Source organism: Camponotus floridanus, unplaced genomic scaffold (assembly GCF_003227725.1).
Source record: "Camponotus floridanus strain SB8 unplaced genomic scaffold, Cflo_v7.5 scaffold6, whole genome shotgun sequence".
Classification (NCBI taxonomy): Eukaryota; Metazoa; Arthropoda; class Insecta; order Hymenoptera; family Formicidae; genus Camponotus; species Camponotus floridanus.
This window is the reverse complement of record NW_020229769.1, coordinates 1,338,425-1,364,022: the sequence shown is the minus strand read 5'-3', so window position 1 is coordinate 1,364,022 and position 25,598 is coordinate 1,338,425. Positions and strand designations below refer to the sequence as shown.

The window sequence follows — 25,598 nt, the reverse complement described above, 5'->3', positions numbered from 1 at the left end:
AATATACATCATTAAATATCTCAAGGGATTGAAAATAAACCGTGATAAGATAGAAAGTAAAGAAAAAGGCAAATATAGGCGAATTATTCTAAATGAAATAATTAAGTTTGATATTAATATTATATTGAATTATATATACATATATAATTTTTGAATTATATATATATATATATATAATTTTTACAATAAGTTCAAGTTACGATTGTTAAATGAAAATAATAATTTATGCACATATATGCGAAAATTCAAAGTTACTAACATTTACATATGAATAAGTGAAAAAAATTTTAAAATAATAGAACTTACTGAATTACATTTTATTTGTGAAACAAAATTTTTCATCGACATAAAGAAATAAATATTTTTCAAAATTATATAATACAGTCTTACAATTAGAATTGTATCTAAAGAAGTACTTTCACAATCCCATATGGTCTAGTGGCTAGGATACCTGGCTTTCACCCAGGAGGCTCGGGTTCGATTCCCGGTATGGGAAGTTTTTTTTTATTTTTGAAGAAAAAGGAAATTATTTATTTATTTCCTAATTATTATTAATGAAACAATTATTTTTAAACAAAAAAAAATATTTTTTAATTTAAATTTATTTTAATATAATGTATACAATTTTTGCAGTAATATTGATGTCCGAATACAACAAGCGGAATTGGAGTATAGACTAGGTCGCGAGGAACTCGAGTTGCTGACTCTTCACGAGGAAAGCAGAGCCCTTCAAACTGCTTTAGAATTGGCTGAAACTCAAGAAAAGCAAAAGAACGATACAATATTCAGGTATATATTTTCTATATTTTTATTGTTAATTAATATTTTCTTAATGCTGTGCAATTTTTGGCGTAAATTCAACAGAACAATAAGAAATGTTTATCTATTTATTCTCGAAAACAAACAAGAATTTATTAATATTATAAGAAGATAAAAATATTTTTTAGCATATCAATTTATTTATTTCAAATTCTTTTTCTTAATTTAAAACTAATTTTTCTGAAAAAATGTATTAAAATCGTCTATCTTTTACTTGTATTATCTGTCTATCTTTAGCTTTTATTTAAAGTAATTTTTTAGATTAAAACTAGAAAATAAGATTACTAAAAAATAAGATTGCATTATTTCTTACATTTTTCACATAATAAGAAATTTAAATTTACATCAATCACTTTACTTTCAGCTGCATTTCCGGCTCGACGCAAGTTACGATTCACGCGATAGAAGTCAGCGCAGATCCGAAAAGTCCACGTTTTGGAGCCGGACCAAGAGACGACGCGATTGGTCTCTACGTCGACTGGGCTGTAGAGGATTCTGGGCTTTGTAAAGGAGACAGGTTTGTATTGTTGTACCGGAATTCGCGAGTCATCAAATATTCACGTTCGTCCGATATATAAAGTGATGTAAAATTCGTACGAATTTTTTATTCCTCGTACACGCATTCAACTCACGTAATAAGGATATTCTTTCCACAATTGTCCATTTATCTTATCCTGTTTATTGCATTATAAATAACACATATACATTCCAATCGAATTTCATGGGTATATATATTTTGATATAGATAAAGAAATGATCTATTTTATTCTTATTTCTAATAATTTATTTATTTAATTTTTTATTATAAATAATAAATAATTTTGAATATCTCATTTTAATTCTTAATTTATTTGGTGTAATTTATTAAAAAATCTCTTAACACTTCTATTTTAAGCAATCTAAATAACAATGTTTAAAATACATTTGGTGCTATAAAATAATTCGATAAAAATCATCTTTTTCAGCAACATTATTTAATTTCATATACAGTTTGAAGAATTCTTAAGAGAAATTAATTTTCCAACAGAAATATTCCAAGGCATTTTTGTTTATAGTTATATATAATATATAATACATATATACCTATACAAATATAATATATAATAAATTTTCTATATACTAAAGAATAGCAAAATATTATTTCGGTAGACTAATTAATAATAAAAGCAAAGTTAAAATTTTTAAAATTTTTAAAAGGAAATGACATTTAATTTTTGAGAAAAATCATCTCTTCTATATATCAGAATATGCATGCTTCTGAAATTTAATTTAAAAGTTACAAAATCAATTCATGTAACAGCATCTCCAATAAAACTTTTCAAACATATAAAACGGTGAGCGAAACTGTAAATCGAACGTCAACGGTTTCATTTTATTGTTCTCTTCCTCAGGAAGATTACGACAATGCGAATGGGATACTTTTCTGCGCTCCTGTGAAAGGATGACGGTGGTAACTGCGGGAGCGAAGTAACCATTCCATTCCGCTCTTTAATCACCATCTAACAGAAGCAAAAAAAGCCGCATTTCTGTCGACATCCGTCGTAACAATTAATGTGTCGCTCTCAAAGTTCATGCTTCAGAACAGCACATTGTTTCCCGATGAAGCTGCCACCGTCAATTTCGCAATACATTACAATTTGGAATTCTTAATTTGCAAATTTGTAAATTAAACTAAAAATAGTTTTTACCATTTTAATATTTCCTGTAGAAATTATACCCATGTATAGCAAATTGATTCAAAGTTTAAACGGTGGAATTACCTTTGGAAATCGGAATTCAAGGAATTCTATTAATTCGAACACAATTCTCTGTCGGTTCCGGAACGATGCAGAAAAGGTGTCGGAGGAATCATAGTGTGATTGTGTGCAACGGTGGTAGCTATGTAACGTGCGCGGCTATCGGGGAAGAACAATGGGGCAATCTTGACATTTGGTTCCCAACGGGTCGCTGTAGCGTGAAGCGGCACCGGAAGTTCGCCATGTGCCCTCGTTAATTGTACCCGCGACTTCACATGACCCCACCTTCCACTATTTTACTCAGTATATTCACTCAAGAAGATTCACTATAGGCCAGGGTGTTTCAGGCTTGCTTACGTAGATCTTTTAAAAATACACATGGACATTAATAGATTATTGAACGTTTTGGTTCAAAGCGTTTGATTCGAGAGACAATTGATTTTCGAATTAATTAAAAATTTCATTAAAGTCGATTCAAAATTTTAAATATAAAATAATATTTTATTTTTGATTATTTATTTCCATCCGTAAAATTCGTTAAAAATTTTTTTATTTTTGATCGTTAACATAATTTAAAAGCTATAAATAATTTAATATTTTTCATAAATAATAAACAAATTTGAATTTAAAAAAACGCTTACAAAATATAAAATTTCATTTAAAGAATACATTGTATTTTCTAAAATTTTCTTAATTGATATTATAAAATTGCTTGGAGTTTTTGTAGTGTTTAAACTTCGTGCTGTTTCTCACGAAATAACTAAAGATAATACGCATTGCCTACTTTCCTCAACATATTTTTTTTTCAGTTCCCACACATTATAATTCGCCATGCGTCATTAAGCTCAGTTCCGCGTATAATTTCGCTTTATAATTTGATCATATAGAATGTAAAATTATAATAAGATATCACTCAATATTGCAATCGTCCGAGCTCTATTCCGAGAAAAAATATACCGCAATCAATTATTAATTATTTATATATACATATAATACATATATATTAAAAAGAGAGAGAAGAGGAACGAAATACGTATTTTTCATTAAGATCTTTTTTAATATCAAAGAAAATCATCCAATTAAATGAAGAATTACAATCACTTTGCAATGGTACATATTTTTTAGAATCTTGGAAGTAAATGGAAAACTGGTGGTAGGAGCGGGTAGAAGCGATTTGGCGCGGCTTTTGGCTGTTGCACCTGACGCTGCGCAAATAGTTGTCCTGCGAAAAGGCGAGTCCTTGGCAGCATTGCGTACGTTACGCTCGGATAATCTCAGATTGACGCATAGGATCGGCTATCTCGAGGAACAGGTCAGAGATCTCTTGGCGCCGAGCAGAACCGAAGTCCCTACCGAAGAACCGTCGCCAAATCGTCAAGAACATGTACAGGTAACTTGCTAGCGCATTTCAAATTGTTTTAGTAAAATAAATCAACATCGAAACATGGGATAAATATCCATATGAACTGGAATTTATTAAATTTTAATTTGCACTTTGATACTGATATCAAAGTTTTATTTTTGTACATTTATTATAAATAATTATTTTTATAGAAAAATTTTAAAAAATATCTCACAAAAAGGAAAATTTGATTAATATCACACTTAGTGAGAAAAAATAGATAACATTTAGAAAAAAATTATATTATCATTATAATTTATAATTAATCAATGTATGAAAAAATCTTTTTTTCCATATATATGTATATATGTTTCAATAAATTATAAATACTTTGACAAGCTTGATAAGAAAGTTAAAAAGATTAATAGTTAAATGAAGTTAAAAAGATTAATAAACTTTAAAGATTGATAAGTTTTTTCATAAAATGTTATGTTAGGAAAATCGCTTATTAATTGAAATAAACATTGAAATAGTATCAAATATAATAATTTCATAAATTAAAATTTTAATTTGCAGGTTTTCCAAAAAGGCCCTCAGGTGACGGCGTTGGTGGCGAATCTACCTGGTCTCAACGTGAGAAGTTGTACAGAACTACGACAGAGTTTGCCGACTGTCAGAAGCAAACACAATGATCATTCCAGACGTTCAACAGATTCTAGAAACCAGCGTGAACTCGATTTTTCATCCGATGGAGTTTCGACTGGGCATCACAAATCACGAAACAGGCAGAAACATGGATTACAGCTGGCCAGATCGACGGCCAGCCTCGATTGTAAGCAATCGCTGATACAGTCGCAGATGCAACGTCGAAGATCGCCGCGTGTCGAATCTACCATGGAACATTTGCATAAAAATCGCAAAAGCATCTCACAGTTGCAATCTCTAGAGTTTGATTCTGAACCGACTTATTATCGTTTACAGGTATTTCGCATCATGTATAATGATATATGTATAGATCTTGAAGAAAGAGAGAGAGTGCTTGATATAAAATTCGAATTTTTTCTTGAAATCCAAAAATTTTTCAAGTCATTTTACATATAAATAATTTAATCCTAATTCCTGAATGCTGATAATTGAATCTTGATCCATCTCTTTTCTATTGATTCATTCATTTGACAAAAGATTGATAAAGAGATGTTCAATATAAAAATGTAATATAAAATTATTTTATTTTTACTAGCTTATATGTATATTAGGTAGATGAAAAATTTTTTTTTGTTCATGACATTAAAAATATTATGTATGAAAAACGAAATTACTTTCTCATCAACCCATTAGATAACAGTATTTCTCTCTTTTACACACACACACACATTCAATTATTTAAATTCTATTCAACATCCATATAATTTATATATATATATATAATATTCTTTCTTTTAGGATTCCCAGTCTCGCGCATCAGAGAATTCGGAAGTATCGACGGCATATACTAGTTCTCAAGAGACGAAGACTCGTCCGGCACCGCCGAAGAAGCCGTTGCGACTTTCCCTGCATCGCGCGGCGAGTCTCCAATCCGTGGAAAGCGCGCCCCCAACCGCACTGCAGCACGATATGGCTCGAAAGCCCACAAAGAGAAACCATCGCGGCGATCCACCGGTAGAGAAGAACATATCTCGACATCTTGAGACGAACGGCGGTGATACGAATTCACACTTGCAAGAGTCTCTCGTTAATCCACCTCAACCGCCTCCGAGAACACCCTCCAGAGCGGAATCGTGTCAAAGCGCATTACGATGGCCTTCTCCAAAGCCGAGACCGCATTTGACATCCGTACCAATGGAAAAATGGTGCTAAGGATTACGAATCTGCATTTCTGTGACTAAAAGAGAATGAGGAAAGAAAGATAAGCGGAAATATTTTCTGAAACGAGAATTTTGAAAGCACATATCAAATTTATATATTAATTAATACAGTTATTTTTCTATCAATATAATAAAGATAATTTGCAAAGTAGATATCAATGATATGAATTAAAATACGCAAAGATATATCTAAGCTGAATCCTTGAAATGCCATTCCATAGCTTGGGAATTATTATATCACAAATTAGTAACATTATATTGAGATAGATTTATGTCTGTTTTATTAAACTTGATGACTACATTCTATTAATTTATAATCAAGAGTCTAAATGTACAGTGAAACGCGTTTGTATTATGATACATTATATCAAGAGCATATTGCGCTATATTGCGAGGATAAAATCTAAAATTGATATCTATAAAGAAAAGTTCTAGTTTATCTTTTTCACGAATGCTTTACATTTATTTTTTTCTAAATATTTATCTTATCCAAGAAAATACAAAAAGAACGTAAGACTGATAAATCACATACATTATTACAAACAGAACCCAATATTTGAACAAATCTAGCGGCAGATTGTATATCCATAAAGAGTGTATTTGAGATCTTCTTGAAAAGACTTATATTTTATATTTATATTTTAAATATAAAATAAATTTCAAATTTAAATATAAATTCAAAAAATCCAAAAAGTCTATTCCAAATCTCAGTCAGTCTTGATGATTGGTATAAATATAATGGTATAATTATTGGTAAATTTATTGATAAATAATACTATTTAATGCTCTTAAACATAAGATTGTAGATTTTTTTAATAGTAGATTTTTAAATTTAAGCGCCGAAATGCTTGTGATTGCTAAAATTTACTGCTGAATATATGTTTAGCAACCTAATACATGCATCACATATATACCAAGCTCACATATCACAATCATTACATATCATATATTTATAATCATGTGTTTATAATTCTTGTCATTCTGGTTTCAATAATTTAATTTAATTATTCGATTTTCCAAGAAAAGTATGCATACATAATATTTGTTAATATAATTCTGTGTATAAAAATAGCAAATAAATTGAATATTACAATTTTATAAGATTATTATTAAACGTTACAATAAGATTTATAATATAATTCTATGAATATATATTGTTCTAAATGTAAAAATGTACAAAATATTATAACCTTTAATTTTGAAATAGAAAAATCTTTGAATAAGATACATTTTTTCACAAATATCATGTATTTAAAAACAATTATCTTGTCTATCAACTGAATATTGATAATAAAAAAGATTAATTAATGCAATATGGAAATAAAATCTTATATAAAATGTTAAATGTTTTAAAATTAGAATACATATTTATGACCTTTACTTTTAGCATTGATTCTGTTACAAATTTAGAATGCATATATAGTGGTTCATTTAAATTCTTTTTTATAGCTTTGTACGATAGTAATAAGTTATTATCAAATATAAATTTCATTTTTTTAAATTGCTAGTCTTATCATTACTTATAATAAAATATTCGAGAAACTATGTGCATCAATATGTGGCACAGTGTATGCAATGTTTGGATCTATAAATTAGATCTATAATAATTAGATCTATAATCTATATATTAATCTATGATAATCTATTTTATAGATATGCAATTAAAATGTCTCTAAAAAAATTATTTTGACACAATATTTCCAAATGATAAAACTAAAAAAAATAGATTATAAAAAGGCACATATGATAAAAATATAAAAATGTTTATTAAAAAATAGAATGTAATCAATTATTTTGACAAACGGCAAAGTTTTGCCACAAGGGCATGTAACTGTAACAAACTATTGATACCTTCCACTATTCCCATATGTGTTATTCCAATTTCCTGTGTATGAATTAATATTAAAAATATTATTTTAAAATTATATGTGAGAGTAAAATAATTTTAATCTTTTTTAATGCATAAAATAATGTCATATATAATTTACCTTAACAAATATCAACTTCAATTTTTCATCCATAGCATGATTTTTACAAACTTTGAATATGTTACTAACTATATCTTCCGCAGAATATCCCATTTTCCAGAAATGATCCATTACCTAGTAAATATAATTCATAAATGTAATATATATATATATATATATATATATATATATATATATATATATTATATTTATATCTTGATGTATATTAATATTTTCAAATGAATATATTTTACCGTGCATGCTTTAGAAACGTCTCCCTTTATGCAATCATCCAGCATCTCTTTGACGATTAAAGGATGAGGTTCGTCGCAAACTTTAAATACATTTTCACCATTAACATGATTAAATCCATTATATGTAGATTGCAGATTATTCAAGGCTTGTCTCATGTCTCCTTGGGCAGTAAACACTATTGCTTCCATACCATCATCTGTATACGAAAGCTGCAATGTAAAAGTAAATATGTAATATTATAAATACAAAATAAAAATACATAGAATTGTGTGAATCAATTTTAAATCATTTGTCATTATCTATAATATTTTAGTTACTTTTTCTTTTTCGCAGACTTCGAGAACTTTTGCTAAGATTTGGGCATCTGTTAACTTTCCATATCTTAACATAGCACATCGTGATTGTATAGGTTCAATAATCTCTTCTGTGTTATTACATGCAAGAGCAAATCTAGTTGTATGGCTATAAATTTCCATTGTACGACGCAATGCTTGCTGTGCACCATCAGTCATACTATCAGCTTCATCCAAAATAATGATTTTATGCTTCCCTTTAGGAAGATTTACCTGTAATATGCAATTACAATCGCAAAAATATATTATTTAAAGAAATATACATATCTCTTAATATTCTACATATTACCTTCTTTTGTGCAAACATTTTGATTTTATTTCTAACTACATCTATTCCTCTCTCATTTGAAGCATTTAATTCAAGTACAGCTTCTTTAAATGCTGGTCCCAATAAAATACGTGCTAAACACAAAATTGTAGTAGTTTTGCCAACTCCAGGTGGTCCAGCAATAATAATATTCGGAGTATTTCCATGTTGAGCAAAAACAGCTAGTCTAGATACAGTGTCTTCATTGCCAACAATGTCTGAAAATACTTGTGGCCGATATTTTTCGATCCTAGATATCAGTAAATAATGATAGTATTATCTTATATGATCCAAAAGACATAGGATTTTTAATGAACTTTTTAATAAAAATATAATATTATTATAATATATGTTAACAAAATATAATATTATTATAATATTATTATTACATTATAAACAATACTATTTCTTTTTGAAATCTTGCAAAAATAGTCAATATGTTTTATGTATTTCTCAGTAAATAATATCATGAGCATTAATAATGTACATTAATAGCAAGAATATGTGTTACTCGTATATATACAATATTCAAACATACACATATATAAACTAATTACTAATATTTTTCAAGAGTGATAAATTAATATCTAAGGATCTTTTGTATCTCACGTTATTCTTCAAAATATATTTTGTATATTTTGTATAATCATATAAAATCTAGTTAAATATTAAAGATATAACCTAAGTTTTCACATAAATATAAAACAATTATTAGAAATAAAACTTTTTTTGATCATAAGACATACCATGGTAAATTTTGAGATTTACTATCTTTTTCTTTAATTTTCATATCACTATTACTTGTAGATGGCAAAATCTCAATTTCCATAGCTTCATCAACAGTATCATCCCCTGCCATCTTTGAATTTATGCTACGCGCGCAAAAGTGAAAAATGACCGCTCTCTTTTTGAATATAATCATAGAGCAAGAAAAATAATTGAAAGGAAACTAAGCTGAACGACACACTACACAGGTAATAAATCTGATTGGCTATCACAGAGAGAAGACTGAGATAATACAAAAATACATATAAAATTAATATAATTATAAATATAAAATAATTACATTAAATCACATATAGAAATGTAGAATATATTACAAAATTATACATATTAAATACAAATCAATATATTTAACATTTTGTAAGCACAACCACAATATTTATAAATATTTTTTCACATATGCATATATATGTACAGAGACAACTATAATTAATAACATTAAAGTTTCTTTTTTTTTATGCAGGAAAAATAAAATAAGTGAGATTATTATCTAAGTAATCATAACACGATAGAAAAGTAAATCTATGTAGCTGCCTTAAATATTATTTTATGTAATTGATTTATCAATATACAGTCTTTAAAATGTATAGTAAAATGTATAATACTATAGCGGATTTTTTTGTTAGCAAAAATAGATTTTAGCAAAACAAACTTTTATATTGAAATAGCTGTAGCTCTGACAGCAGCGCTCAATAAAGGATTTGGATCTGGTTCTTCTGTCAAGATATTAACTTTGGCCCATTCACGCTGTTTATTACTTTGTCGTAGTGCATCGATAACTGCTTGAACATAGAGACCATCTTCAAATGTAGAAGCAGAAAACACTGGCTCTTTAATCCAACCTCTCTTATCTTCCACAGATTGGAAGGCTTCTCTTAGTGCCGCAATCATTTTTTTAAGTCCTTTGATGTAAGGCCTCGGAATAGAGTCAGCAATCGGCAAGGATATTCCATGTATATCTTCCGTATCATGATATAAGATCTCTTCTTGTCCATTTCGACATCCATATAAATCTCCGCCACGCACAACCAAATGATTGCCACCACCACATATCAACACTTCTTGAGAGAGCTGACCTTGCAAGTGGTTACTTAAAGTAGCTGTTACTAAAGTACCACCACTTAACTCCATTTGGAAACTACAGAAATCTGGCGATGTGATATGCCTGATTCCATTAATGAATTTGGTTGTTTGAGTAAATGTTCTTACAACAGCATGTACTTTTGAAGCTCGTTGACCCATTAAATGAAAGATCAAATCAATAACATGACTGCCCACTAACGCCAAGATTCCTCCACCCATTGTATCATCACATAGCCAATCATATCCTAAAAAGATACAAATATGTCTAACTTAAAGTAATTGTTATATATCAATATATACTTTATAAAAAATATTTTCTGATTCATCAAGCACATACAAAATATGAAATGAATGTTCTAGAGTTGAGATATTTATACTATATTTTAAAATGATATAGAAAAAGATATTTGTTGTAACTATGATTATGCTCCCTTGATTAGATATTTCTAAAGAGAGAAAATACTATTAATTTTTACAAAATTATAATTTAATATTTGTAAATTAGTTCAATTTTAAAATATTTCATTTCTTATTTTCTCTCTTTGATAAAATCTGCATAATTTTAAAATTCATATAATCTATAAATATAGACATAAGAATTTGTATTCTTTTTATATTTACCATTGTGCAATAAACTTCCCATATGTACTCTTACTTCTATAACTGTTACAGGTCCAGCTAAATATCCATCTTCTAATGCTTTTTTCATATGCGCAAAGGCAGGCAAAAACCTTAAACTGTGATTAACTATGCTAATTAGCGAGGGATAATACTGCGCAGCTCGTACCATCTTCAAGGCTTCACTTTGACTCAAGCCTGCTGGTTTGTCGCACACAACGTGCTTCCCTATACCTAGGGCTTTAACAGCAATCTGTGAATGCAAGCTCGGCGAGCACATGATAAAGATTAGATCGACGTCCTTCCTTAAAAGAACATCGTCTATGCGACTTGTGTGAAATGGTATCTCGAGATCGCTCGCCACTTTGGAGACTTCCGCCAATGTGCGACCCCATATAGCTTCAATCCTGAAGCCCTTTTCTCTCAGAAAAGGTATAATGATCCTAACGATACTTCCAGTGCCAAATACTCCGATGCCAGGTAATGTCATTCTGAATGTACGAAAGTGCATATATTTGACGTTTCTTCTCTTTTTCTCTGAAATTTAACCTACAGCACAATACAATTACAGTCTGTTTTTCTCTCTCGACGAGAAATGTCTCGCTGAGATAATCTTCTAATTCTGTTTTCTATATTCAATTACTGTGTTCTTTTCATTTTCGAGACTAAAATCTAATGATTTCATTAGTAAACTGCTATATTTATGACATGTTATGACAGCTGATGAACCACAGATAATGGACGAAGCTACTCGCGCGCATGATTCAATTCACAAATAAACATACTTAAGGGCGCATTTACATCTTGACAGAAAAGCGCAAGCCAATCAGAAGTCGCGTTGGTAGTCACAGTTTCTACACAGTTTGCCTATCTAATATATTGTGTATACACTGCTTATTACCAGCGCGAGTTCTGATTGGCTTTCTGCTTTTCTGCTTCCCGCTTTCAAGGTGTGAATGCGCCCTAAATCTAATACACTAATATGTATTAATGAACACTGCGTTTCTTTAAATGCTCAATTGTTCCTTTTTTTGTAGAATAAAAATATATATTTGTACGCACGTGTTATGTCATATATAATTCTCGTTTATGTAACATTTCATGAATCATTCGTCCTCTCAATAATCTCGTGTTCTCTGTACACATTCTTATCAATCTTGATACATAACGAAGATAAATCAGCAAATATCGCGTAATTCACGTCTGTCATCATCTCTTAACAAGATTATAATTTTTATCGCACGATACACTAGCAAATTCTGCGTCGTCAACGATTAAAGTTCTCTCTAGAGCTTGCATAACAATATACGCACATACAAGTATAATCAATCAATCAATATATAGAGAATGATCGATGACATTGACATAATTTGATACAATTGACCAATTTTTCCACGAATTATGCAAATTTATTTAGACAGACGATCGATCATCGATTGTATTATTCTGAAAAATCGCGAATATACGGAAACAGGGTAATAAATGATATTTGAGATTGTCATTATTTTTATGTGCGTCTAGATATATTCTTATCGGTGACCGACCATTATCATTGATTAACCGAAGCATTCCGAGCGCGGCCGAACGTTGCCGAGCGACCATCCCCGCCCCCGCACTTAATCCGCTGTTCGCCTCACACGAGTGTAGTGTGTGCGTGCTCGCCGCATTCGTTTCCTCGAATATACCTTCGACTCATCAAAATATGTAAATATACGTAGCGGTCGAGCGCTACGAATCGGCGCGAAGCGTTGATCTTTGACTCCTTGCCGTTTATTCGATCCGTCATTGGATTTCGCCACCGCGACAAATTATCGCGTGTCAATACTGACAGGAACGTGTGATATGTCGGAGGTACGCAAAAGAACGGTCGGCGATACGTCGGCAACGGCGACGCGGGATGTTAGCGATGATCAGGTAATAAGCGAGTGCGATTCCCTTCCGATTTCGCGACATCGGGAATGTTGAATCTCTCGACGATTGCTTCGCGTTTACGCGATTCCGCGGTCTATCGATCCGCGCTGTTGACGCGTTAGACGATTATTCGATGATAGGTATTTGACAGCTACCAATACTCTTGTAGAATGTGTCTATACACTTTTGAAGTCGCTTGGTGTGCAGCGCATTGTACATATAGATATATATCCTTATATCGCGTACTATAAATGAGGATGTGTGTACACACATATACATATATACACGCGCGTGCAAAACAAATAGCGCGTCTTCTTTGTCACGCATTTTATTATCCCCACTTTTCTGCTCGGTTTGCAAACATGATGCTTACTCAACACTTTTTAATTAAAAGATATTAAACGCATTCTCTCATCTATTAAGGTTTAATTATGAATATAATGAATATTTCCACACAATATATCCATACACATAGTATGTATTTATATATTTATAATTTAATGCATATTTTTATAATTTAATGCAGTCCTGAATTGTGAAATATAATTTTACTTCTATTATATATTTTATATTTTTTAAATTTAATATTAAAGAAATATAACAAGTATTTTATGATATATCTCAAAAATAACATTTTACTAGTGTAAGTTAGGTGTGTGCATACGTATCTTTAATTTTATATAATAAATAATATTAAATAATATTAATTTATATTAATAATACATATGCATATATTATTTATATATTTTTTTATTTATTTCTTTTATTACATTTTTAGCACTATTGGGTATCTAATTAATTTATTAACATTTATTAACAAAATTTTTTAATGCCATATTTGCATTAATCATTTTTCAAAGCGATATTACTTATAATATATCTTTCACACATATTTTTCCTCAGAAAGAGGATGTTGAATCCGAAGATGATGCAAAATTAGAGGTAGAAGAGTTAGGCAAGTCTTTACCTCAAGGAACTGATCATACTCCACATATTTTAAGTTCTATTCTTTCTGGTCTTCCAGCTCGGTAAAATACATATATTATTTCTCACTTGCAATAAACTATTTCAATTTTATATGAATAAGTCATTCTAATGATTTTGCTTCCTCTTGCAGTTGGCGAAATTGGATAATTAGAACTATTTTCACTTGGTTTATGATAGCTGGATTTTGTCTTATTATTTATGGAGGTCCATTAGCATTGATGATTACAGTAAGTTTTCTTTCACAAATACTTTATAATTAAGTATAATACAACAAATCTTCATATATATTCTTTTTTACTTAATGTCATATTAATTATTATAGACATTGATTGTACAAGTGAAATGCTTTGAAGAAATTATTAATATTGGATATGCTGTATATAGAATTCATGGTTTACCATGGTTCAGATCTTTATCATGGTATTTTTTGATAACTTCCAATTACTTTTTTTATGGAGAAAATTTAATGGACTATTTTGCAGTGGTGATTAATCGAACGGTAAGTATGTGTTATTTTTTAATTTTGAATCATGTAATTTATAAAAAAGACCTCTCTCTCTCTCTCTCTATAAAATTTTGTTAGTATTCACTTGTATTTAAAAATTATTTATAGAACACTATTACATATATTGTGAATATTAATTTAAATCAATAATAAAACCTTGATAAAGTTTTGTAGTGATATTTTTGTTATGGCTTCAACATTTTGTGAGGCTTCTTTGTTAAAGTTACCTAATATAGAGAAATAACAGAATGAAGGAAAGATAATGAGAACAATATTAAAAAATGAATTCATTATATATAATGTAGATAATAATTGTAATTTTTATTGTCTTTAGGGATATCTGCGTGTACTTGTTACATACCATCGATTTATTTCATTCTGTCTTTACATTGTTGGTTTTGTATGGTTTGTACTCTCACTTGTAAAGAAATATTATATGAAGCAATTCTCTCTATTTGCTTGGACACATGTTGCATTACTTATTGTTGTGACACAAAGCTATCTTATTATTCAAAATATATTTGAAGGATTAATATGGTATGTATTTACTTTATCTACCAGAACTGTTACTACAATATATCTTCTTACATATATACATATAGATGTACTTCATCAATTATATCAATTGTCTTTAGGTTCATTGTCCCTGTTAGTATGATTGTGATAAATGATGTCATGGCATACATGTTTGGCTTCTTTTTTGGACGAACGCCATTAATAAAATTATCTCCAAAGAAGACTTGGGAAGGTTTCATTGGTGGAGGTATCTCGACTGTCATACTTGGATTAATGGTAACATGTTTTTCATATAAATAATGAATAAAAATAAACTCAGCTATCATGAGCTAATATGATATTGCTATTTAGATGTCTTACGTCATGTGTCAGTACCGCTATTTCGTCTGTCCTATCGAATACAGTGAAGCTTTAGGAAGAATGACCATGGATTGTGAACCGTCAAGTTTGTTTCAACCACAAGAATATACATTGCCAAAGAGTCTTCAAGTGATATCAAGAATGGTAACATATTTTTATATCGGAAATATTTTAATCATATGTAATGAGTATTCATTTATCTTTCAATATGTAGCTCAATGGAAAGTCCACTTTGACATTATATCCATTTCTTCTGCATTCATTATCAATGTCAGTATTCAGCTCTGTAATTGGGCCATTTGGAGGATTCTTTGCTAGTGGATTTAAACGGGCGTTCAAAATTAAGGTAATTTAATGTTATATTTTATTAAATCTACAAGTATTTATGTATGATATTCTATTTTAATAATGCTTTACAGGATTTTGGTGACGTAATTCCTGGTCATGGTGGAATAATGGATAGATTTGATTGTCAGTATTTAATGGCAACATTTGTGAATGTCTATATTTCTTCATTTATTCATACTGCATCACCTCAGAAATTATTGCAGCAGGTAACAATAAAGTTGTTTTATAGAATTAAGTTTTCTCAATATGAATCTTTTTTCTTTGTATTATATATCAACAAATAAGAAAACTTCATTTTTTTTAAAGCATATGTATTTTCTGATAGGTTTATAGCTTGAAACCAGAGCAACAGCTGCAGCTTTTCCAAACGCTAAAAGATTCATTGGCAAATAGGGGTATGCTAACTAATTAATATTTTGAGTTAAAATATATTAAATGGCAAAAATGCTGCAGGGATTATTTTTATCTATTAGAAAATGTTAGAAAAGATTTTCAGATCTTTTCTAATATTTAAAAAAAACATTATATGCAGTGACAATGCAAACACAGTATCAAATAATTACCATAATTTGTTAAACCATAACAATTAAAGTTTGTTTTGTATAGACTTAAGGATTATATATCACAGTATGATAGACCTGTCTAATTGAAATCAAAGTGACCAGAGATGAGAGATAATATATTTCTTGCTTATCTCATTTTTTATTAAAAATAAAGTTTATACATTTTGATATATTAAAAAAAAAGTCTTCTCTATTACATTTGATCTTCCTTGAACTTTAATATTATTAAGAACCATTTGTTTATAACAGAACATAAGATGCACGAATGTTGAAATAAATTAAAATAGCATAATATGCAAACTTCTGTGATTAACTCTGGTTTAAGAATAATCAGTTGGATAGATCTATCATAATTTTAATTGTATTTTTCGTGCATTCCACAGAAAATCAAATATTTGTCAAATGCAATAGTTTACATTAAACTATTGTTATAGCATTGTTGGAAATATGACTAATATTTTTGTCTAAAAATTGAACCAAAGAAAGTCGCATATTAGAAAAATTCTGTTAAATATACAGTAGCATTTATGCAAAATTTATATCTAATTTTTTAAATCATTTGTTTATTGCTTCTAATTATTACAAGATGTAAATTAAGAACACTATTTTTATGTACTCTGCTTAAATCGAATTTTTTATTTGTAATAAGCAGATCTCAATAATTTATATTTGTATTTGTATTTGCATTTAAAATTTGATATAATAGAATCTCGTTTGTATATATGCATACATTTTTTTAGAATTGACATATAAAAATGCTAACAATTCTTTTTGTTTTGATTAAATGTATACTTTCTAAAATTTTAATGTTTATTGTTATGTGTAAAAGAAAATATCCAACATAACATAATTTGTATGTTGTATGTAGGTACTATTGTTGATGTTATTGAGTAAACGGTTCTACTTAGAAGTTTAGCATTATGCTTTCTTCTTCTTGTATTAGATATAGTATTCATATTTATTTAGAAACAAAAGAATAAAACCTAATTATTGTATCTTAAGTTATTTAAATTTGTTTCACATAATCTATATTGCATATATTACTATTATCAAAATATTAATATGATGCAAGTATCTAAAAAAAGACAGGTAATTGGGTATTACATTCAAAAAGAGACCTCAACATTTTTCTGCTGCAAAAAATATCCGCATATTCCATAAATGTAACATGCCTTGCCAGTCCATAAGAATTGTCGGTATTCATGAATTGTATGGAATGTATATACCTATTTTATTTCGTGATTGTGTAGTACTTATGTACTTTATGTTGTATACATAATGCTAAACTTTGAAATATTGAGTTATGATATTTGTGTATATATATATATATATATATAAATTATCAGAATATATATAGAGAGAAAGATTATATATAAATGATCTTATTCAGACAAAATCAATCTGCGTCTATTAATCACCATTTTCATATAAACTGGGAAATAAAATAAAAAATTAATGGAAATAGATTTTTTGTGTCTGCCATATTTGTATTAATATGATGAACATACAAATCTCTGTGGTGTATTGTATAATTGATAAAATATGGTCAGGCGACTATAATTAAATATTTTGCCTTGTCATGCAATATATGAAAACATACAAAGAGACATTGGTTGAGAAATGGTCTTAAGAATGAATGTTTTTAATAAATGTTAGTTAAAATTATTTTACTGTGCTTCAAAAATTAATTTTAATATTATCTATAATTGTGCCAATCATGTTTAAGAGAAAAAAAGAGATATTCTTACATAATATGCACTTTTAATATGCGAATTGATATGGCACAATTTTAAAGTAGTTTTCTGTGATTAAATTATTATAAGAGTTATGTATATTTTATATTCCTAAAATATGCTCTCTCTTAGATCTCTAAATATAATTCCTTGCTTGAAATAGTGCACATTGAACAAATTAATTCAACAAATTTATAATTTATTTGTAGTGTAATTGAATAATTTTTAATTTTCATTTGCATTTATTTTAACATCTTGTATATTTCAATTTTCATTTTTCTATTATTACTATTAATGACATTGTTATTTCTTTCCTTTGGTTACTATTTCAAGACACATTCTATTGAGATCTAAGTGTAAGAATATGTTTTACAAAATATGTAATTTAGCTTATTAAAAAATGAATTTATATATTTTTCATTTTTAGGCATTTATATATATGACATTTTTATATAATAAGAATTTATATATATATTTAGATCTTAGAGATAATCAGAGAAATAATGACAGATAAATGAATTAAATACATATATATATATACACGTATATTTATTTAATATATAATAGCAAATTTAAATAAAAGAAAAAATATATATACATATACATGTATAGATGGAAGTTATGTAAAAAAATGTGTTACAAAATACATAAAATTTTGGATTTGAAGAGAATTTAAATTTTAATATATATTTATGTAGCAATAAAAAATAAATTCTTGAAAAATTAATGCGTATATATGCCGTTACACGAACGTTTTATTATATATTTAACAGTATTTTATAATTCCGTATTATTTGTATTAGTAAAACTATTTTATTTCTCTATATCTAATATGGGTATGCTCAAATTTTTTTCTCTATATCTATATAGATGCTCAAATTTTCTCTATTTAAAATTTATTAAAACCGAAATTTTTTCTCTTTTTCGTTTTAAACATTTTTTATTAATCTCTGCGCAACTTAGAATGAGAAAGTGTGTATGAAAAATAAAAAATACTATGTATATTTGTGATCATAAAGTAAATATAAAATACAAATAATGAGAAAATAACGCAAGATGCAGTAAAGGGAGTTTTAATTTAGAGGGACACAGCTGTGTTTAATAATAAAGAAACTTGATTTAATAGATTTATATTTTTTGTCCACGATTGTGTGCACATATTAATTTTTATTGTTGTATATTACAATAATCAATCTCCCATTTACATATTATTTCCGAAAAACTGAACAGCCGATTTTCGTTAAGGGCATAATGATTTATGCAGACAGAAATCGATTAATTTACTCCTTTTTCGTGAGAGTGAAAGGTTAAGGTTGGCCATCGCATTATTTTCTTTTTATTTGATCCGATGTGTCTAAGTATGTGATGGCTAAGCGTACCGGGATACATTGAAGATATATCTTTAAAGACAATAGATATTATATAAATAATAATATAAAAATGTATAAGATAAATATGAAAATCAAAATTTAATTGTGCTCCGGAATTTAATATAGATACTCGGTACATTTATGTTGCTTTTGATTTGACTGATTGACAGTTATATAGGTTATGTTAGAATTTGTTTTAAATATTTGTGTGTTATATTCTGGTAAATATTTACAATGGTGTCAACACGAGGACCAAAATTTAAATTTTGTGATGGAGAAAAAGTGTTATGTTATGAACCAGATCCCACAAAGGCAAAAGTGTTATATGACTCGAAGGTAATATATAGTTAAATATATAGTCGCAAATACAATAAAAACAAATAATGTTATAAATTTTCAGGTACTTGACGTTATTGTAAATAAAGATCAAAGAGGAAGAAAAGCTGTGGAATATCTCATACATTTTCAAGTGAGTTATAAAAAATTTAATTATTTAAAATTTAATAAATGTCACAAAATGTCCTGTGTTTAGTACAGGAATTAAATTAGAATAAATTAGATAAATAGAATATTAAAAATATATATATATATTATTATTATTACTATTATTATTATAATTATATGTAAGGGTTGGAATTCATCTTGGGACCGTTGTGTGACAGAAGAATATGTGCTTAAAGATACAGAAGAAAATCGCCAACTTCAACGAGATTTAGCACAAAAAGCACAACTTCAACTGTATGTATTTTTAAAGTTGATCTAATATTATATGTAATTAAGAAAATAAAATTAGTTATCTGTTTCAATAAAAGTGGTGCTTATTTATATCGCCGTGAACGCAAGAAAAGAAGTCATAAAATGTCAGAACGTTTAGCTGAAGCAGAACACCAAGAATCTCGTCGTAGAGCAAGGAGTGGTGGCAGCCGAGCTACATCAGCCACTACTGGATCTTCAGAAGATGGTAGTTCAGGTCAGCATGCTGATTATGATACAGAGGTAAATATTTTATTTTTAAATTATGAAGATTCAAATATACAAAAATTATGTATTCTAAATAAATAATAAAAATATATACAGAGTATCTTTAATGCTTTAAAAAAATGATTCATATTAAACAAGTTGGATGATATATAGTCTGTCTTATATTCTTCAACAATGAATAAGGCAAAATTTATACACACACACAAATATATATATATATGCAATTACAGGAAGTAAACACAGAAGAAGACACAGAGAGTAGCTCTGATTATATGGGTGAAACGAGTGATGATGAAGATAGTGGTGGAGGTAGCCAATCTGGAGCCAGTATTAAACCAGGAATTGATATTGACATAGGTAGTACTTTAAAACGAAATTTAGAACAGGATTGTGACCTAATAACAAATAAAAATAAGGTATTTTTTATTGAATAGTTTTTGAACAATGTATAATTATAATATACTTTATATACAACCATATATGTGTTTGTATATATGCATACACACATTTATCATTATTTATCATTATTTATTATATATATATATATATATATATATATATATATATATACATACACACATACATCATTTGTTTAGATTTTATTTAATCTTTATTTTTACTTGAAAATTTAGAGAAAAATTTATTTGTTATTAACATTTTGATTTATATATAAATAACTAAAGTCTTTTCACACAAAACATAAATTTATTAATATTTATTTTAGCTTGTAGTTCTTCCTGCACAACCTACTGTGATAAATATTTTGGAATCTTGGGTGCAACATTTTACTACAACTCAATTGACAAATATTCCAGAAAAACCTCAACGGAATAAAGCAAATAATACAATAGAAAAAACAGTGAACGAAATAAATATATGCCGAGAAACTGCAGATGGTTTGCGCATATATTTTGATGTCACAATACCTCATCTTCTTTTATATAAACAAGAAAAGGAGCAATATTGTTTTCTGAAATCCTCTTTATGTAACGAGCAAACAAATATTACAAAAGAGGAACCAATTGAGTAAATATGCATTGTGTTTTTTTTTATATTCAAATTAAAATTTTAATTAATATTTAATTTAGATTTCATATTAAGAATATAAGAATTAAATTGGAAGATTTTTGTTTGAATTAATAAGATATTAACTATAAGGAATCTGGACACATCAAGGGAGGAATTTGAAGATGCAGAATATGCTCATTTACCACCCTTTCAAGAACATGATTCAGAAATGGACAATGCATCTAAACCATCAAATAATTCTAAGCGTAGGTTACGATCGTGTCGTGTAAGTTCAGTCGACGAAAGCCGGCAATTAAGATCGTATGACGAAGGAAAGCAAGATGGCGGTAATTTATCGAGGTAAGTGTTATTTTAATTTTAATAATATTTTAATTACATTTAAATTAGGCTAATTATCTTTACATAGCTCCTTTTTTATGAATATTACTTTTATTAAAACTAAGTTATGCTCACATAATATAATGGCAACGATTTTGAGTTCTTCCTTTTTTATATTAGATAATATGTTTATGATTGTTTTTGTTTTAGTAGCATAGCAAGTACAAGTTCCCGTTGTTCTAGCCCACGAGGTGTAACACTAAGATTGCCGCCTGTTGTTACATCTGCTCAAGTAAATGCTTTACTTCAGCAATCAAATAAATGGAGATTAATGCCTCAAGTTTTAAAGCAAGGTGAAAATTCAACATATCCGTCTACTTATTATGGTGCCATTCATTTAACTAGATTATTTGGTAAGTTATAATTTCATGAGAATATATATATATATACATATATATATATATATATATATATATATATATATATTCTCATATAAAACATACATGGCATATGCAAAGTTATAAAATCTTGCGTATTTAAAAAATAATTTCATCATTTTCTTTAATTTTAGTTAAATTACCCGAGTTATTACAATCTACAGATATGTCGAGCAAAAAATTAAAAGTACTCATAAAATATTTGGATATGTTTCTAAGGTATATCATAAAATATAATTAGATATGATTCTTTATATAAAACAATGATCAATATAATGACAAATCTTATATAACATCAAAAAATAATAATATATATTGTATATTTAGCTATCTGGAGATGCATAGGGAATGGTTTGGTGAACAATTTTATATGCAAGCCGAAAATCGAGCAGTACCACAAATGAATAATGTTTAATAATATACAGTATATGTAACAATATATTACTTTCCTTAATCTAAAATGTGATTATATACACATTAAACATACACATAAATGTATTTTTGTCTAACTCATAGATTATTTAAATGTATTTTTGTGTGAGAATCAATATTATAAATAATATGAAATATCATAAAATATTAATATCAGAATATTAATTTTTTATTGATATTTTTTATACATAAACTTTTGGTTATTATATATAAAAATTTATATATAATTTACTATACTTATATTTATTAACACAAAATTTGTCAACATTAAATCAATTATCAAATTTTATGTAAAATGTCGAAATTTTATAAATAAGATATGAATTAAATATAAAATAAAATTTTTTAAATGCTTGATATCTAATATAAATATATGGATCTCTATAATTATATCTTTTATATTAAAGACAACTGAGAAATTGTCTTATATATATATTTGTAGCATAAAAATAAGATTTAATAATATCTTCTTATTAGAATAATATATTTGTGTGGCAACACAAATACATTATACAAGTGAACTATAGAATATTTTGGAAGAGCAATTAAAAATGGTATAAAATTTATGTTTTATGTAGATTTATTTTTTCTTGTGCATAATGAAAGTAATTAGTTATCTTATATTATCAATGTAAAAAGATTTGGGGGAAATTCTGCGCATGCGCTAGCGATAGCTAATCTCAGTAACATATATTTCACTGTAATAAAGGCATTGTCATATCCTTCATAAACAAGAAATAGAAAATGTTAAAAGAGAGAAATAATATGTAAATTTTTATCAAAATAATAAAGTTTATTAATTTATTATATTTACAACCAAGATTTATTAGTATTAACAAAGAAAAATACACAATTTGTATCTCTTAATGTCCTATATTGCAACTGATCTGCCAATGTTAGTCACGTGACAACGTAAAAACAGAGAACAGTGTGTATGTATCCAACCGGTAAGGACCTGTCCTTCGAACTTTTTACTTTGCTGGACGAATTGTTGCCTGTAAACATCTGACTTGCAACAAAAGCTTCGTCTGGTAAGTATAATCGAACGGATTAGTGATTTCCGGTGCGTTTATACATTCAATGGTGAAATTTATTTGCAATACCAATAAGTTTTTTTTTTGCATAATTACACGATTTAACTGCTTACGTTTGCAAGAAAGAGTCGTGTCATCGAGCGTACATCAATCTTTATACGGACGCATCAGACATCATTAATACATCTGACTGTACGTAGCATATAAATTACATATCTCGCTTTGCTTTGTATATATACAGTGACGCACGACGGAGATGGGTTTGCAAGATGCTCTGTATACAGCAGCTACTGCACCATTTAATCTAATTTATAAAACGAGTGTGGGAACTGCCTCATACGCTTTGGGTGCGGCTTCTTCGGTAAGCTGTTTGATATCTTGATTTTTAGTATCCTTGTAACATTGAAGAAATCTTGCACTAATCTCGTCCATTAGACTCATCTCGCATGGCATCAGACGATTGATTTTCTTTTTTATAACTGTGATATATACAGACAGAGACAGAAATGAATTGCTACCTGAATTTACATACTTTATTTTAATAATATTATATATTTTTTAGTTTAAAATAAAATGTGCAAATTTAGATAGGAAGGCATTTCTTATATATGAAGTAAGTATATTCGGACATTTCATAGCATACGTAAGAAAAAAAAGAAAAATTTACAAGAAAAAACAGGTTTGTTTTTTATTCCTGAACTTTTTCCACTAATGTACACTAAAAATCAGATATCTATCAGATATTAATCTATAAAAGTTGGAAAAAAGGGAGGAGAAACAAAAAGTGTAACCAGTTCAAGAATAAAAAAAAACAAACCTATAGATTGAAAAAAATTGAAAAACAGACTTATTGTATGTGTGTTAATTGTGTACATGTTATATATGTCAATATAAAAAATATCAATTAAATTAAAATTTGCTCATTTTTTGTATGCTAACATGTTACAATTTGCTGTAAATATAGTAAGTTTAAGATCAATTGTACTGACAATTTTGTTACTTCGATGTAATTAATTTCCACAGTCTTTCTGTTAATTTTTGATATTTAATAAAAGAGTATGTATGTATTTTATTCAATGTCATGTTTTATTATTTTTCTTTAAAATAGGTTTTTTTGAATGTTAACAGAATGAAAATATACACTATTTGTGTCTATGTAATAAATTTTTTTTATCAATATAAGAAGATTACATATAATCTTTTATGTGCGTGTGTGTTGTATTTTTATTCCCTTTGAAAAAAACTAATAATTAATTACAATTTCCTTTACAGGCAACTAATTTGTTAAAACCCAAAGCAGAAACAATGCCTCCACCTATACCCTTATATAAATTAGCTGCTGCCAGTGGTCCTTATGTAAGACTCGCAGCGATAAGTGGTGCAACTGCAGTTATCCTTGGCGCTGTTGGGTCCCACAGTAAGTGAATTACTCAATAAGCGTTTATATTATTTCAAATTTTTGAATATAAGCTTTAAATGAATCTATTTTTGCATTGTAGGGTATTATTCTAAGGATGAGGTAGGGAAGGAGCAACGTCGCATCTTCGAAACTGCAAATCGATATCATTTTATACATACATTAGCTTTGTTGGGATTACCATTATGTAAAGTCCCTGCAGTGGTGAATATCATCATTATATTTATCTACAATTATATGATATAAGAAGAATTATATTAATATATAATTATTTCATGTACATGTTTTCAGGCTGCCACATTTCTAGTTTCTGGGATCTTACTCTTCTGTGGTAGCTGTTATTACACTGCATTCACTGGTGATAGAAGATTTAGTACAACAACTCCAATCGGGGGATTCTGTTTTATATTAGCATGGTTCAGTATGTTTCTTTAAGTATTGAAAGGGAATAAATTTTCATAAAAGAATAAATAAAACAAAAATCCAAAAACAATATGTTGCATAAGAATTAATACAATATTTTTTCTAA

General features: G+C 28.0%; 6 protein-coding genes and 1 non-coding gene across 11 annotated transcripts in view; 5 read left to right on the top strand and 2 right to left on the bottom strand.

The window, feature by feature from the left end:
* The window catches only part of LOC105252054, a 59,838-nt gene extending 53,973 nt beyond the window's left edge, over positions 1 to 5,865 (top strand). For all 3 annotated transcript variants that reach the window (XM_025412950.1, XM_011259239.2, XM_011259241.3), the window contains 5 exons: positions 634 to 789; positions 1,184 to 1,336; positions 3,681 to 3,945; positions 4,474 to 4,878; positions 5,341 to 5,865. In XM_025412950.1, the coding sequence (XP_025268735.1) occupies positions 634 to 789; positions 1,184 to 1,336; positions 3,681 to 3,945; positions 4,474 to 4,878; positions 5,341 to 5,754 (1,393 nt within the window). In that variant the 3' untranslated portion in view covers positions 5,755 to 5,865. The remainder of the gene's footprint in view (positions 1 to 633; positions 790 to 1,183; positions 1,337 to 3,680; positions 3,946 to 4,473; positions 4,879 to 5,340) is intronic.
* On the top strand, positions 425 to 496 carry Trnae-uuc. The gene has a single exon. It is a non-coding gene; the product is annotated as a tRNA-Glu (tRNA).
* Positions 5,866 to 7,498: 1,633 nt separating the features above from the next.
* Positions 7,499 to 9,556, bottom strand: LOC105252053 (replication factor C subunit 2). Its single transcript, XM_011259238.3, has 6 exons — positions 9,391 to 9,556; positions 8,627 to 8,894; positions 8,302 to 8,550; positions 7,984 to 8,193; positions 7,751 to 7,864; positions 7,499 to 7,647 (listed from the first exon to the last, which is right to left on the bottom strand). Exons 1-6 carry the CDS (start codon positions 9,501 to 9,503, stop codon positions 7,552 to 7,554), a joined length of 1,050 nt encoding a protein of 349 aa, XP_011257540.3. The 5' UTR covers positions 9,504 to 9,556; the 3' UTR covers positions 7,499 to 7,551.
* Positions 9,557 to 9,894: 338 nt separating this feature from the next.
* Positions 9,895 to 11,878, bottom strand: LOC105252057 (glucose-fructose oxidoreductase domain-containing protein 2). The gene is made up of 2 exons (XM_011259251.3): positions 11,132 to 11,878; positions 9,895 to 10,755 (listed from the first exon to the last, which is right to left on the bottom strand). The coding sequence occupies exons 1-2, from the start codon at positions 11,637 to 11,639 to the stop codon at positions 10,082 to 10,084; spliced, it is 1,182 nt and encodes a 393-aa protein (XP_011257553.1). The 5' UTR covers positions 11,640 to 11,878; the 3' UTR covers positions 9,895 to 10,081.
* An 863-nt stretch (positions 11,879 to 12,741) lies between these two features.
* On the top strand, positions 12,742 to 16,953 carry LOC105252058 (phosphatidate cytidylyltransferase, photoreceptor-specific). Its single transcript, XM_011259253.3, has 10 exons — positions 12,742 to 13,042; positions 13,943 to 14,067; positions 14,157 to 14,253; positions 14,349 to 14,525; positions 14,866 to 15,068; positions 15,167 to 15,323; positions 15,399 to 15,551; positions 15,622 to 15,753; positions 15,827 to 15,961; positions 16,081 to 16,953. The coding sequence occupies exons 1-10, from the start codon at positions 12,971 to 12,973 to the stop codon at positions 16,165 to 16,167; spliced, it is 1,338 nt and encodes a 445-aa protein (XP_011257555.1). The 5' UTR covers positions 12,742 to 12,970; the 3' UTR covers positions 16,168 to 16,953.
* A 2,274-nt stretch (positions 16,954 to 19,227) lies between these two features.
* Positions 19,228 to 22,693, top strand: LOC105252059 (male-specific lethal 3 homolog). Of its 3 annotated transcripts, none has more exons than XM_025413089.1 (10): positions 19,228 to 19,757; positions 19,822 to 19,890; positions 20,050 to 20,159; positions 20,234 to 20,417; positions 20,633 to 20,818; positions 21,127 to 21,428; positions 21,561 to 21,770; positions 21,993 to 22,162; positions 22,321 to 22,405; positions 22,514 to 22,693. In XM_025413089.1, the coding sequence occupies exons 1-10, from the start codon at positions 19,656 to 19,658 to the stop codon at positions 22,599 to 22,601; spliced, it is 1,506 nt and encodes a 501-aa protein (XP_025268874.1). In that variant the 5' UTR covers positions 19,228 to 19,655; the 3' UTR covers positions 22,602 to 22,693. The 3 variants fall into 3 exon arrangements, with proteins under 3 accessions (XP_025268874.1, XP_025268872.1, XP_025268873.1); XM_025413087.1 differs by having other exon boundaries at positions 19,488 to 19,757; positions 21,960 to 22,162; XM_025413088.1 differs by having other exon boundaries at positions 19,489 to 19,757; positions 21,963 to 22,162.
* Positions 22,694 to 23,444: 751 nt separating this feature from the next.
* LOC105252060 (transmembrane protein 256 homolog) lies at positions 23,445 to 25,576 on the top strand. Its single transcript, XM_011259257.3, has 5 exons — positions 23,445 to 23,649; positions 23,894 to 24,013; positions 24,925 to 25,069; positions 25,152 to 25,273; positions 25,361 to 25,576. The coding sequence occupies exons 2-5, from the start codon at positions 23,909 to 23,911 to the stop codon at positions 25,502 to 25,504; spliced, it is 516 nt and encodes a 171-aa protein (XP_011257559.1). The 5' UTR covers positions 23,445 to 23,649; positions 23,894 to 23,908; the 3' UTR covers positions 25,505 to 25,576.
* Positions 25,577 to 25,598: the final 22 nt, after the last annotated feature.

What these genes read in the sequence shown, in the direction of transcription:
- LOC105252053 (XM_011259238.3), bottom strand. Translation starts at nt 9,503, where the DNA reads ATGGCAGGGGATGATACTGTTGATGAAGCTATGGAAATTGAGATTTTG. An exon ending in AAGTCTGCGAAAAAGAAAAA is followed by an intron (nt 8,194 to 8,301) that starts GTAACTAAAATA and finishes TTTACATTGCAG; the next exon opens with CTTTCGTATACAGATGATGG. An exon ending in ACGTTTCTAAAGCATGCACG is followed by an intron (nt 7,865 to 7,983) that starts GTAAAATATATT and finishes TATATTTACTAG; the next exon opens with GTAATGGATCATTTCTGGAA.
- LOC105252057 (XM_011259251.3), bottom strand. Translation starts at nt 11,639, where the DNA reads ATGCACTTTCGTACATTCAGAATGACATTACCTGGCATCGGAGTATTT. An exon ending in GGGAAGTTTATTGCACAATG is followed by an intron (nt 10,756 to 11,131) that starts GTAAATATAAAA and finishes GTATCTTTTTAG; the next exon opens with GATATGATTGGCTATGTGAT.
- LOC105252058 (XM_011259253.3), top strand. Translation starts at nt 12,971, where the DNA reads ATGTCGGAGGTACGCAAAAGAACGGTCGGCGATACGTCGGCAACGGCG. An exon ending in CAGTGGTGATTAATCGAACG is followed by an intron (nt 14,526 to 14,865) that starts GTAAGTATGTGT and finishes TATTGTCTTTAG; the next exon opens with GGATATCTGCGTGTACTTGT. An exon ending in ATATTTGAAGGATTAATATG is followed by an intron (nt 15,069 to 15,166) that starts GTATGTATTTAC and finishes AATTGTCTTTAG; the next exon opens with GTTCATTGTCCCTGTTAGTA.
- LOC105252059 (XM_025413087.1), top strand. Translation starts at nt 19,656, where the DNA reads ATGGTGTCAACACGAGGACCAAAATTTAAATTTTGTGATGGAGAAAAA. An exon ending in AAGTGTTATATGACTCGAAG is followed by an intron (nt 19,758 to 19,821) that starts GTAATATATAGT and finishes ATAAATTTTCAG; the next exon opens with GTACTTGACGTTATTGTAAA. An exon ending in AATATCTCATACATTTTCAA is followed by an intron (nt 19,891 to 20,049) that starts GTGAGTTATAAA and finishes ATTATATGTAAG; the next exon opens with GGTTGGAATTCATCTTGGGA.
- LOC105252060 (XM_011259257.3), top strand. Translation starts at nt 23,909, where the DNA reads ATGGGTTTGCAAGATGCTCTGTATACAGCAGCTACTGCACCATTTAAT. An exon ending in TGGCGCTGTTGGGTCCCACA is followed by an intron (nt 25,070 to 25,151) that starts GTAAGTGAATTA and finishes TTTGCATTGTAG; the next exon opens with GGTATTATTCTAAGGATGAG. An exon ending in TATGTAAAGTCCCTGCAGTG is followed by an intron (nt 25,274 to 25,360) that starts GTGAATATCATC and finishes ACATGTTTTCAG; the next exon opens with GCTGCCACATTTCTAGTTTC.